Here is a 14,558-nt window from a genome sequence, read left to right as displayed (position 1 = left end):
AAAAACACTTTCCAAACGAATCCTAATTATATATTTATATTATAACATTTTATTAATAGCACCACATTATAGCGTTACCGTCACAAAAAATCTTCCTCACATACAATGAAATAAATGCTGTATCTTACAACTGTTGTATCCTAATTTCTAAACGATCATTGTGACTTTTTAACTTTCTCTTGTGAGAATACACAGTTAACTTAAAGGAAACCATCCCAATAATGAGAGAAATGCTAAGAAAACTTTCTTAAAGTATGACTCTTTATGAACTCTTTATCACTTTATACTTTAATGTCATTTTATGTGTCAACATTACAATATATTGTACTAAAAATATTAAGTAGCAGAGAATCTATTGAGAGTTCACTTTTTTGAGAGTCTCGCTAACATTTTTCTTGGTGCCAAAACGCCTATAAGACAAGCGCCAAATTTGGGAATGACCGAAATGCGTAAGAGTGAAGCGCTGAAAGTTGAAGCAATCAATGGCAGCGGAAGACGGTCAGGATCCTCGCCTTGCTAGAATTTCATCTGCTATCAGAGTCATCCCCGACTTCCCCAAGCCAGGTACTTTATATATATATATAAATATATGCTGTTTGTATTCAATTTCTTTTGCATTGATTTTCATTATCTTAGTTTTTGCTTTCTGATAAGTTAGTAGAAATGTTTTTTTTCTTTGTTGGGTTCGATTCAATCGGTTTTTCGAGATTTTTACTTGCTGTTGGGTCCAATTTGTCATTTGGGTAGTGTTTAATTTTGGGTTTTGCTTGATTTCTGGTCTCGAATGGAGGTTTTTGTGAGTTCGATTGTGTGAGTTGTGCTTGGCTTCACTTGTTATGGCAGGGATTTTGTTCTATGATATTACCACGTTGCTCCTGGATACCAAGGCTTTCAAGGACACCATTGATTTGTTTGTTGAGAGGTACAAAGACAAAGAAATCTCTGTTGTTGCAGGTAATTAAATACATGCTCTCTCACTTTTAGCCAGTTTATCCTGAATTGGTCTGTTCACAAAATTTTAACGGAAGCTCAGTTGCGCATTCTTACTGATTTAGTGACTGTTTCGTTGTATTGTATACACTGAATGTTGGGTTATGTTTATGGAGAAATTTTTCATTGTGACGGGAATTTAGATAGTACACTACATGTTTTTATATAAGTGGTGAGAAATTGTATTTTTTAAGTTATTAACTTTTTAATACACATATTCTACTATTGGTATAGTGACACATATTGTACAATCCCGTGTTCTAATCACACTAAAAAATCTCTTATGTTTATAGTTTGAAGTTTTATTATGACATAATGCAGGTGTTGAAGCTAGAGGGTTTATATTTGGCCCTCCTATTGCCTTGGCCATTGGGGCAAAATTTGTGCCCATGAGGAAACCAAACAAGTTGCCTGGTAATGTATCACACCTTTTTTTACCTCCTCTTAAACTGCATAAATTTTCGAGCTTTGAGAAGTTTCACTGTAGCAGGATTCGAGGGAATCATTGGTGAGTGACTGGCGTCCTGGGAGAATTAGGATTGGTTTGGGATTGTGATGCTTTTAAAAGAAGCAGCTTATTAAAAAATTTGAAACATTAAATGTGTTTGTTAAAACAAAAAATGTGTTTTTATAAAAAATTGTTGTCAATGAAAGTAGAAAAACAAAAGTAGGGCCTACCCTACTTCTAAAAAAATGTTTTTTTTTTTTTTTTCAAAGCATAGTAATCAATGCTCATTTAATGAATTTGAAAATGGTAAGTCTACCTTTACATGTTTTGCAAAATTATAATCTTTACCTCTACATTATTGTCTTTAACAATTATTATATCATATTAATACTATATCCTTTTTAATCATTTAATATAGGGAGTTTTAACGAAATGTCCACGGTACTGTTCACTTTAACGAAAAACCACATTTTTACACTAAAAAGTCAATTATGTTACTATTCACTTTACCTTTTATTTTGTCCTTATCATTAAAACTCAAAATTTTCAAACTCTTTTTATTAGTTTTCCTTTTAATATATTCAAAACAATTTATATAAAAGTTTACCAAACACTCAGTTGCTATTTTTTTTATTTAAAGCACTTTCACAAAAAAAAAAAAAAAAAAAAAGTTTACCAAACTCTTAACAACTTATTTTACAGCTGTTTATTTTCACTACACTAGCATAATCAGTTTTTTCAAAAAGCACAACAATACTAAACCAACTCTTAGTTTAATTTACTTTTTACCCCATCTCGATAGATAGTCTTCGTGATGTAATTCAAAACATGATTGTTATTTAATTCACAGGATGGATTGATCATCTATACATCTTTCCTTACAATGCAAATGTTAACTGATCCAATTACAGGCTAGTTTCTTAGCCATATGTTAGACATAGTGCTATACACAGTTATGTTGAGAAATTCTGAGTACCAGTAATCAGTGTTTATGCCCTTGAATAGTGATTTTGCATCACTCTCGATAATACAAGAGTAATCTTCTTAACGCGCATAAATTACATCAAAAGCAGACATTCATATTATGATTTTCAGTCTAGTTACACTAATTTTGCTGTTCTGACTTTAGATTAGGAAATGGTAAAAAGAGTGAAAGTGAATCTGGTAACAAATAAGTAGACGCCAAAACTCACTGTTGCTTTAAAAATATCACAATGAATAAATAACGAGCGCTGTGTTAAATATATGTTTTTTTCCTTCAGAAAGTTTGCTCCTTTGCATGGTAAGAAGTGTTATTGTATCTAATGGCTTTTCCTAACCACCAACTGTTTAAGAAATCATGAACAGTGTGGTTCTGGATGTGAAGTTTATTTTACATTTAATTACCCATCAAGTATGATGTGCTTTCAATAAATATAATTCTCAAGATGGCATGTAATCTCATATGTTTATGGTTCTGCAGGGAAGGTTATTTCTGAAGAGTACTCTTTGGAGTATGGAACAGATATTATGGAGATGCACGAGGGAGCTGTAGAAGCGGGTGAACGTGCCTTGATCATAGATGACCTCATTGCAACTGGGGGAACCTTGGGTGCTGCCATCAAGCTACTTGGTAGTTTATCAAACCACAAACTTCATGTCTAAATGCTTATGGCTTGCACAACTCACATGTCTGCTTTTTTTGTTGCAGAGCGTGTAGGGGTGCATGTCGTTGAGTGTGCCTGTGTAATTGAATTACCAGAACTAAAGGTATGACATTAAAACACCCTTGATTAGTTGGTGCCGAAGATGGAATCTGGATTTCGTTGCATTTTTTGGTACTTCAATGCACTACTGATGTGCTTATATGGATTGTTTCAGGGTCGGGAACGACTGGGGGAGAAACCATTGTTTGTTCTAGTTAGCGGAGACGCATGAGCATGGTTTCTGTTGGGCTGCAGATTTTCAGAAGAGCAACTTGATTGGTAGCAGCGGCGTACGGTTGTTATCGGTTTGTTTACGTTGGGTGATTGAAGAGCTAAACAAACTTGGTATATGTACGTACTATATACTATGCAGAAATAAGTTGCTGAAATAAGTTGTTTTCCTGTCTTCACTTATAAATCTGGTAATATTTGTTAACGGATGAATTAAACATCAAATCACCAACGTGAAATTATCTTGGTTATCTCGTATTTCTCTCTTCCGACATAAAGAGACCTCAAGTTCGAATATTCTTCTACCCTTGATAAAAAATTAGTATTCTCGAATTGCATCCCTCCGTTCTCGGTAGATTCTTTTTATCTAAATCATCAATCGGGAGTTAAGCATATTAGGTTTAGGCCATCTGGCTGAGACAACATTTTTTTTAAGTTCTTAATTAAGATTAATGTTGTAAATGTAATGCTAGGGAGATCAAATTTTGTAAACTAAATAATTTGATTGTTGATGATTTGATTATTAATTAAGTGTTGATTAACGTATTTATTCCTTATTAGAGACACATCATATAGTTTACAAATTTGTTCAACCTAGCATATTATTGATGTTGTAAATGTGTGGATGGTCCACATGAAGATTTTAAATTCAGGAAACACAAAATGTGTTGAAAAAATTAGACGGTTCATGTTAAATTCATATTTCACTATTCATTTGAAGACTTTGTGTAAAGAAAATAGCTTTCAAACTTTTGCTACATTTTTGTCTATGAAAAACCTGTATATGAAGAGGGACGTTCGTACTGTACACATAATATCATAACAGAAAAAAAAAAAAAAAAGAATAATTTTATTGATCCTATTCCACTTCATCCTCTAACAAAAATTATCTCTCTTTTGCCAATTTATAACATGTTTTCAGTACAAAACTCTAAACTCTAACCAGTTTTTATTTCCTTCACATCAAAATGATTCCCATAAGGATTTTACTGTTTCTCTTCTTCTCTTCATCACTTGCTTTGTGATCCCTCACCACTACAATGAAGATCTGTTACTACCATGCATTCTCCTATTCCTCACGTTAATAACCACTTATATCTTTTACTTCTTATTTGGTGCAATTCCTAACTTCTAACGCAGTACTTATTTGGTGCAATTCCTAACTTCTAACGCAGTACTTATTTATGTTAATTTTATTGCTAACTTGAATGGACCGTCTTGACTACTAACCCAAGATTTATATTTAATTTTAATGCTAACTTTAGAATGATGCGATACAATTGCCCTCCTTGTTCATTAGCTACCTAACGTTTTTAATTTATCTCTTAGTTAAGTAAACCTTGAGCGCAAAGTTTCGAGTGCTTGTCATTTTCACTTGAAGATCAAATATGAAAATTTTGTAAGAACCAGAAGTTAAAAAAAAAAAGAAAAAAAAAAAGCATTACGCTCCCCGGAATCCAAATTACTGCAAGTTCTTGCATATCTCTTTTTTTATTTTTATTTTTTTATTTTTTTTTTTTAGAAAAGAAAATGGTGAACTTGCAAAGTTTGATTTTGTCGCCCTTGACATCATTGAAAAGAACTGCCTTACCTGGATTGTAGATGCCTAGATCCATCTTGAGGCATACAATCTTGGGACACTATCAAGGAAGGAAGCACTACATCCTTCCAAGGTTGGGCGAAAGCCATGATCATTTGTCACCACATCCATGAAGGATTGAAAATACCTAATGGTTGAGGACCCACTGGCTCTCTAGAATGCCTTGACAAATAGATATAATCACTAGAAGGTGGTGATTCTCCCAAGAGCTTGTTATGACTGGACATACCTACGAATCAAGGATTTTAAGTTAGCCGCTCAGTATAATTTTGCAATGTTTAGGATCAACTCCCAAATAAATCTTTGTGGGGAGAATGTTACTGAAGCATACATGCTGGAAAGACATTCAATATTTTTATGCCATTAATGTGCTCATGCAATAGCAATAAGAGAGCGTGGTTTTATAAAGTACAATCAATTGATCTTAGTACTCCTTGTAGCTGAGCACAACAATGAGCTTTTGATGAAAAATCATCAGTCTCGACCAACTGGATTGGCGCCAGTGAATGCTGCTTTCCTTGAAGTAAACATCAGCTCCTCTCTTGACAATCATTATAGGCAACGACGTGATCACAAGTGAGACCAATGAAATGAAAAGGGTAGGAATCATGGTGTTTACAATTACGAGGTGAGTTTGTATCATTATACACGCAACAAAATATCAAAGCAACAAAAAAAAAAAAAAAAAAAAAAACTAAGATAAATTAATTTTGTTCCACTTCATTCTCTAGTAAAGATTCTCTTTCTTGGTAGGTGTGGTTCGGTATGGGATCCCATACCGAAACCCTTGTCCCGAGTCCCAAACCGAAATTTTCGGGAATCCCAAATTCAATACCAATCCCAAACCAAATTTTCGGGAATCCCAATTTTCGGGAATCCCGAAATAATTTCGGGATTTCGGGACAAATCGGGAATCCCGAAATGCTTTTGGGCTTTTGGACTAAAATTTGACATATTATGCTTTTGGGCTAAAATTTGACATATTATGTTTTTGGGCCCAAACTGCCAATTTGTTATTTCTACTAATTTGCCCACTGCCCACTGCCCACTGCACAAATTTGACATAGTTTCATAAATTAAGTTTCAATCTACCCACTGCCCATTTGTGCACAAAGTTTCAATAATAACAAAGTTTCAATCTGCCCACTACACATGCATCATGCATGCAATAAAAATAAATTAGGTACCAACCCAAAAGCAAAAATAATAGTTACAAGCCAAGGTTTTAAAATAAATAAAGTAACAAACTCAAAAGCAAAAATAATAGTTATAAGCCAAGCTGGGTGGTGATTCTGGTGAAGGAAGGCTGGTGGCACAGTGGCTGCGCTTCAATCTCTTGATGGAACGGAAGTGAAAATTGAAATGGGGGATTTGACCTAAAAACAAATGAACGGCACAGATTAAATCTAAAACAATGAACGGTTGAAATAATTCTCTTATAATTAAAAAATAATATATATATATATATAATATTTATTTCGGTTCGGTATGGGAATACCGAAAAAATGGAGATGCAATACCGAATCCCGCACCGAAAATTTCGGTTTGGTTCGGGATGACATACCGAAAATTTCGGGAATTTTGGTTTGGGATCGGGATTTTTTCGGTTTGGTTTGGGATTTTTGGGATTTTTTTCCAACCCTTGTGCCCATCTGTAACTATTAAAAAATATTGTTTTTCGTACATTATGTCCGACCTAGAAGTTTATTTTTGTCTTTTTGCTACTCATCTAGAAGTTGGAACTGGTCTTTCATTGTTCTCTTAAAATTTAATTACAGAAACCAAATGAAATTATTTTTAGCTTTCCATGAAACAAAAGAAAATGCTTGAAACTTCCCAAAGAAAAGAGAAAAAAATGTATTCAAAGGTTTGAGAGTATTGTTAGCCCAACTTAAAAATGGTCACTAATATAAACAACAACAACCTCACATATACAAAAGAGGTGACGACATTAAACTTTATCCGAGACGAGAAAATGTTCGATGAAAGAAAAAGATTGGCCTCATTAAAACTTTTCCTGAGTTAATAATAACGAAAAAAGCTTGATGAAAGAAAAAGAATACCACACACGCCTCAACTATTACAATTACCATCGATCTAAGAGAGATTTTGAATAATATTAGGGGCTCCTCAAACCAATCAAAGCATTTTGCAGCAGCCAAATTGCCTTTTCAGAAAGAAAACAAAATACCATGAATTTTATTTTCTTGTTTTCTTTTAAACGCATGACAACTTTGGTATAAAGTTAAGGCCTAATCGTAGAGTGTATGTAACAGACAGACTAGAGAGGCGAGGAAGAAGAAGGTGCACAAGTTAAAGTACGTACTTACACTTTAATTAACAGACATTAAATGAAAAAAATTACTTTTGGACTAAATTTGTTAACAGACTAACACCACAAGGGTTTAAATCCTAATTTTTTTACGATGAGGGCTATCTTCCGATTACCTTGTCACCACAAGGATCATTTATCCAATTAGGCCTAAAGTTAAATTAAAAATTGGAGATGATTAGGCGTATGTTAAGATTGATGACTAATTACGAGTTGATTATTATCGTAACTCACAATTGTACAAATTAAATATGACGAGAAAGTTCCAGAAAAAAAAAAAAAAACAAAATAAGAAAGTGAATAGTCTTTGACTTCGAAGTGTTTATAGTATTTGTAAACTTAATTATATATGTATTAAGTTATGTGGTGGGTTTTAGTCTCCATTAATTGCTGTTGAGGTCTCAGGTTTCTTAATCACCATTCTATTATGCAAAAAGGTGAATGTGGCCACATCACAAAGTGAATATAGTATAATGCAGAGCCTTAAGGAAAATGATTAGTTGTGGGGCTCACACTACATCGAACTTCAATGATCCAAATATCTTATTAAATAAGTCTCAATTAATAGATTATCTTTGCAAAAATTCAATTCAATCTGAAACCATTTGCCTATTTAATTGTCACGATGAAATTTCAGTATTTCGTAGAAAATAGTGTTCGTCAATTTCTTTCAACTTAATTGGATGCCTCAAATATTTTTGATTTGGCTAATATTTTGGAAGGATGATCTATGAGGTTCAACTTGAAAAATAGATGATTTAGATTGTTAAAATTCGATATGATGTAAGCCCCACTACATTCCTACCTTAAAGGTTCTATATTATAATGATTACTGGCTAGTCAGTATCTAAGTATTATCATTTTACCGATGACTAAGCTAGTTTGACATTTCATATTTCCAGAATCTCCGTGACTCTGCATTTTGTCAAACTAACTGTTAACCTTGATACTTAATTGATGTGCTATATACGAAGGTGAAGCAACAAAAAACAAAAGATTAGTGCAGCTTTGACGCATCTTTTTATTTCCTTATGAAAAAAAGTTTATCCTTGTGATTAGTTTGGAAGGATTAGTGCATCTTTACTCCTAATTTAAGTCTCCATTAGTTGTTTTAGGTCTCTAACTCTCTATCAAGCTAAAAGTGCAATGGACGTGTGGTTCTTAATTAACTGGTTAGAGGAATTAAAAATACAAGCTACTTAAACATTATACGTCTATTTACTTTAAATTTTCTCCAACCAAGAGTTAATGAAATTTGATGCTCAAAGTCATGTTTTTCTCCAACCAAGAGTTAATGAAATTTGATGCTCAAAGTCAAGTAATATTAGGGTTTGGTTACAATGATGCGTATTATTCGATAGTACGAGTTTAATTTATGCAAGATCTAACTATGTAAAGATTAATTAGATTTCGATAGTACGAATTTAATTTATGCAAGATCTAACTGTTTGTAAAGATCAATTAGATCCTTTTATGCAAAAATGTAATCGTTAATTTTCTAAGTCACTTAGTGGTACGTACCTTGGAAGAAAATTGGTTATATCATACATGTTCAAGTCGATTGGGTGTGTGTAGATACTAGATGCTCATTGTTTGGGACACTTGGTTGTCTTTTGATCCGAGTAACTTTTTCTTTTGGACTACCATGTCTACTCATTTCAACATTTGGCACACTTATAAGTAATACATTTAAGTGGTAACTAAAAATATGAGACATAGGATCCATTTTCATTGTAATTTAATAATTTGACTAATCTAGTTTCAATTACCGATTGAAGGATTATGCATGCAAATAATGACCTAATTAAATCAGAAACCATCAAATGACAGTTCATGATGTTGAATCAATGAATCAAATTGCAATTTGTTGTAAACAATGATGAATATTAAGTGTCATTAATATTAGTGATACGATACGATCGTTCTCTCACATTATAATAAGTGAATAAGTAACATTAAATATGATAAATACTAAGTAATAGTATAGTACCATCAAGTGATGCGATACGATTGTTCTTTCAAATTATAAAAGGTGAATAAGTAACATTAAATATGATAAATATTAAGTAATAACATGATGCGATACGATGCATGGTTCTCTCAAATTATAATAAGTGAATAAGTACCATTAAAATGGTGTCAAATAATGAACACAAATTCCTCACAAACAGCAACGTGGTGTTCCCATGTTGGCATTAAAATGGTATCAATCATGAACACAAATATATTCATCACGGACTTCATGTGTACATATATAATATACAGAATAAATATTATAGTGAAACCATTTTTTAGCCACTACAAGAAATATCTTACTCACTACAGATTTTTTATTTTAAAGTCCCTATGTGTTTAATTGAAGATAGATGACAATTTCCTCTCATTTAACTGAAGTCCTACTATATATTTTCCAAAAGGAAACGTCATATTTATTCTTCAACACATTCTTTTATTTATTCAATCCAACTACGAGAAATCGATATAGAATAGATGTGTAGGAAGAAAATAAGGGTGTGTAGAAATCACTAATCCGTTCTAAAAACATATGTTGATAGAAGTATATGACCAAGCCAAGATGCTTAATGGTTATGCATGTTTTTGAGGTAAATCCTAATGCAAGTTTACAATTTTATCATTCTCTCTCATAAAATGAAAAGAGAAAAAACCAAAAAAAGGGAAATATTTTTGCTTACATATTTATGATTATTAGATGAGTATAAATTTTGAGATTTGTGCAGTGGATCAACACAACTCTCAAAATTTAAACTCATCAAATGATGATAAATAGGATGATGAACGTTACCACTACTTAAGAGGGTGAGCTAAAATGCACTCCAAAAAAATGAAATCATTGGCATGCAAGGGTCACGTGGCTTGAGCTTAGGACAAAAACCATGAATGAATTAGGTTTAGTTTGGTAGTTGATGAAACATAACAAGATAATATAGTTGTCATTCCTTGGATTAATGCGATAGAGAAGGTAAACTTCCAACCCTTGAAATCGTGGGAGGAGGAGAATGCATTGGCCAGACAGAGTTTTATTGATCTCTGATTAAGGAATAAAATCAGATTTTTGGGGTGTTTTCAAAATATGGGTGTGTAGATTTTATTCCCCAAAACAATTGCTTTGCTTATGTGTTAGGGTATAAAGTTTTTATTTTTGTTTCTTCGAAGGTCGTGCAATGGCCGGTGCCAAATTTCCAAAGAATAACGAAGACCTTATCGAACTTTCGCCCAACAACAGATATGTAGTTTCAAATAATATATGCAGAAAAATGGTCTCTTTCTGACGCGTGAGACTTGAGAACTCGAGCGCAAGACTCGCAGCTGGACAAAAGTTTTAGTGAGGGACAGGTGGGTACGTGCTCTCTGTTCATTCCCCAAACCCTAGAGGCTTTGCATTTGTCTGCTTAATCGAATCTTGAAAGTAAAACTCTATGTCTACATACAAAAGAACCATGCATCTATAGATCGAGTTATACTGGATTATATATGTTGTTGGCTACCTCTCTGATAATTTCCCAATCAACATCATGCTAATTTTATCGTATCTTTTGTTTATGTAGCAAACTTGGTCATGTGTACACATTCAGATAAGACTTAACTTCGTCGATAGTTTTGATTCATATATGGTTTCCTAAAGTAAAATGCTTATGTTGCCAGACATTCTATTAAGAAAACAAAAGCTGTGATTGTGAGAAGAGAGAATTTTTATGTGTCAGACAGTTTAGTAAAAGAATACTTCCATAATAAATCATTTTGCTTCCAATTTCCACCAACATTAACAAGGGTTGATTAAGCTCTTAAACAATGCAACCAAGTTCAAAATCTTGAAGGTTGTGATCATTGGCAAATCCACATTGGAGGCAGTGTGGCTAATAACCCTCATATATGGTCCTACGATCCTTGCCACTCATTCCTAGGGTTTTATATCTTTTCTCGTAAAGAAAAATTTCTGAAGCCACCATTAATTTTGAACAATGATAAGACCTAGCTAATATAAAGCAGTAGATCAAATGGCAGGCCAAAAACACATGCTGACTTTTGAAGTACTTAGAGATATGGAAGAGATGATAATGAGTTGTAACCAGATATTTAACTTCACAGATTAGTTGTATAAGGCTAACTTGACGCGGTAGATTAGATATATACATACAGTACTGTGAGTTTTTTAGGGTTTACGAGGTGAAGACAAAGAACGAGTTCTGCGGTTCCCTTGTCGGGATTTTGAATGCTTTAGAGAATGTCCGACTCAGCTCCCACGATGTCCTTCTCCAAAATCGGCCGTCCTCTGCCTCCATATTTTTCTTAATTTATTCCGCCAATCCAATGGTTTCTATTGTATTATAATGTTCAGCAAGACACCATCCACGTTCTGATTGTTTAATTATTTTACGCTTGCTGTTCTTAATTACTTTCTCAATTCAGTCTTAAGCATTCTCACAACTTAATTTAGTTTAGAGAACTCTAAACTGGATAGCCTAATTGTTTGATGTGGCCACTTCGTATTACAATCTAACGATATTACTCTCTATTTATAAGTGAGAGGTCTTAAGTTAAACTCCGGCAGATGATTAGTTCAAAACCAAATTATTGTGATTGACTCATTATGTAGCTTAATCCAAATCCCTCACCCCTTAGTGTACATGTATGATTTATATTAGTTTAGAGAACCCTTAACCTAATAATTAAACAAATCATTGCTTTGGACTGGTTTTTTGTTCCTAATGACGCTAGTTTTGAGTTTTTCTCGTGGTCTTATGTGGTTTAATCCCATTGAACCATCTTCTTATTTTAATCACATCATTGCATGAACTTGGCTTTCTCATGAGCTGTAATTTGCCTGGTTGTGGGCCCACAGTGAACTCCTGATAGCACCAACCCCCCATCCAAACAACAATAATTGGGAATTAACAATTACATTTTACAATTGCAAGTCAAATTCTCTTGTGACGGCCCCCCTCTAGGGTTGAGTATATAAGTGTTTCCACTCCTTTGCTTGTCCTCAGTGCAAACATTTGAGCAAAAAAAATATACAGAAGTCCACTACTCTTTCTTTCTTTTTTCGTTTCATCGATTTTGTTGGGATCCTCCTTTTCTCCCGAAAAGAAATGGAATCTGTTGGTGTTTTTGCTGATGGGGAATGGGAATCCTTGAGCAGGTTGTTTACTTCCGAAGAGGTTGAGTTCACACCACATTTTCTTTCCCAGGGAAATTCATTCCCTTTCCAGCACAATGAGGGAATGGGATTTGAAACCCGAGAATCTTTTTACCCCAATATTCCTGGAGCTGAAACCTTTTTTCACCATCCTTCTTCAGAGAGTCCCAACTCTAATGTGGACTATCTTTCTTCTCAAGAAAGTTGTAACTATGGTGACCATAATCATGGCATTTTTACTACCATTTTGAACCAGGAAAATTGCTACTTTAGTAATTCTTGCAATTTCCCAGTGGGTAATATTGATGTCTCTGAATCCATGGATGTTTATATGAATCGTGATGGGAAGAGTTTCGCCTCCTTCGTCCCGACTTTTTCCGACATTGTGATGCATGGAAGTGAGTGCAACAAAGAGGATTCGGGCAGTGATAGCCAGCCGGCTATTGTTCCGGTTCCTGAAAAGGAATTGCAGCTCAAAAGGGTGCATGATGCGCCGGAAAAATCCAGCAACGACACATCCGACAGCAATCCGAAGAAGAAGCCTCGTCTATCGAAAGATGTAAGAATCATTTAAAAATTCAAACTTTTGATAAAAACTTGTTTCTTGGCTAGTATTTGTGAAGCAGTTTTCTAACTGTGAATTCCACACATTGCAGGTAGAAAAAAGTAAGAAAAATAATGTAAGGTCAAAGAAGGGGCAAAAGGGTAATTCAGATGTGAAATTCAAAGATGAAGAAGAGAGGCTGCAGAGCACAAGTTCTTGCACCTCTGAGGGTGATAATGGTTCTCTGGAGATCAATGGAGGAGAAACTTCAGACCCCAAAGCTTCATCTACCCTTAACTTGAATGGGAAGACCAGAGCCAATAGAGGGTCTGCAACTGATCCCCAGAGCCTCTATGCTAGGGTAAGTAATACGCAATATCTTCAAAAGTAAAAAAACGAAATGTTTACCAAACATGCCTATACAGTTTCTTACGAGTCAAGTTTTGATTGGATCTTGCAGAAAAGAAGAGAGAGAATCAATGAGAGACTAAGAACCCTACAGCATCTTGTCCCTAATGGAACAAAGGTTGACATTAGCACAATGCTTGAAGAGGCAGTTCACTATGTCAAGTTTTTGCAGCTCCAAATCAAGGTAATAATTAAAAAATACTGTTACAATTCTAAGTTTTAACTACGGAAGCATGCACAAACCAATAATGCTATTCTTACCATATTTTTGTACCACAATTGTAGACCACCTTAGGTGGCATCTGATGTGGACAGCCGCATCATCTAAATTAATTAGCATTTAATTTCAAAATGTTAATCAATAATTAATAAAAAGATTGTTAATTAAATGATGATTGTGGTATACGAAAAGTCTTCTTCTATCACCTAAGATTATTTTAGTGTTTTATTTAATAAAAAATTGAAATTAAATGATGCAGCTTGTCCAACTCATTTGCCACCTAAAATGGTAAAGAAATATGGTATAAAATTATGGTAAGAATAACATTACTCATGCACAAACAGAACAAGTGACAAACTGTTAATTAAAAATAGAACTAGATGAGGATACTAGACAGGCAATAAAACACTACTAATTCATCGTTTACATGCAGTTTATGATGTATTTAGGTTATAGTTCTTATTAAAAGTTTTGTAACCGATTTTATTTTTGAACGTTACTCTTTTACTAAATTGTAAAATTTCTTCGTCATATGGCTTTGATTATTAATTAATTGTCTTGTTGTATATTGCAGCTTTTAAGCTCAGATGATATGTGGATGTATGCTCCCATTGCTTATAATGGAATGGATATTGCTCTCGACCTGCAAAAGCTCTCTCCACTTTTATGACACAGCAGCAGCAGCAGCAGGAAGCTGTTCTACCTCTTTTTTGCCCTTTTCATTTTTTTTCTAGTTGTTAATTATTATCGACATATATATATATATATATATATATATATGAACATAATGAATGTATATTAATTAATTTAATTCCCTAAATTTGTAATGGGGGTTTTTAAGTTAAATAAATTCCAGTTTCGATCACGAGGAAAATCCTCTGATCAGATTTTTATGACCATGTATGGACTCAGTTGATCCTCAGCATTATAGGGTGGAAAAAT

At 33.7% G+C, this 14,558-nt stretch overlaps 2 protein-coding genes across 2 annotated transcripts; both read left to right on the top strand.

Annotated features, from left to right (window-relative positions):
• Window positions 1–430: 430 nt before the first annotated feature.
• Window positions 431–3,605, top strand: LOC103945277 (adenine phosphoribosyltransferase 1, chloroplastic). Its single transcript, XM_009355827.3, is given in 7 exon segments — window positions 431–478; window positions 480–564; window positions 844–954; window positions 1,312–1,404; window positions 2,901–3,050; window positions 3,129–3,187; window positions 3,299–3,605. Coding segments are annotated over 7 exon segments (597 nt in total). The 5' UTR covers window positions 431–436; the 3' UTR covers window positions 3,356–3,605.
• An 8,792-nt stretch (window positions 3,606–12,397) lies between these two features.
• Window positions 12,398–14,286, top strand: LOC103945276 (transcription factor RSL2). Its single transcript, XM_009355826.2, has 4 exons — window positions 12,398–13,003; window positions 13,101–13,349; window positions 13,449–13,580; window positions 14,191–14,286. Exons 1-4 carry the CDS (start codon window positions 12,398–12,400, stop codon window positions 14,284–14,286), a joined length of 1,083 nt encoding a protein of 360 aa, XP_009354101.2.
• The last annotated feature ends 272 nt before the right edge of the window (window positions 14,287–14,558 follow it).

Source organism: the organism of the source record quoted next, unplaced genomic scaffold, assembly GCF_019419815.1.
Source record: "Pyrus x bretschneideri cultivar Hongxiangsu unplaced genomic scaffold, Pyrus_bretschneideri_v1 Contig15, whole genome shotgun sequence".
Lineage (NCBI taxonomy): Eukaryota > Viridiplantae > Streptophyta > Magnoliopsida > Rosales > Rosaceae > Pyrus > Pyrus x bretschneideri.
This window is presented reverse-complemented; position numbering and strand designations above follow the sequence as displayed.

Excerpts from the sequence above, each read along its gene's own strand:
- LOC103945276 (XM_009355826.2), top strand. The coding sequence starts at position 12,398 with ATGGAATCTGTTGGTGTTTTTGCTGATGGGGAATGGGAATCCTTGAGC. Across the intron at positions 13,004-13,100 it reads AGCCTCGTCTATCGAAAGAT|GTAGAAAAAAGTAAGAAAAA; the intron begins GTAAGAATCATT and ends CACACATTGCAG. Across the intron at positions 13,350-13,448 it reads CCCAGAGCCTCTATGCTAGG|AAAAGAAGAGAGAGAATCAA; the intron begins GTAAGTAATACG and ends TGGATCTTGCAG.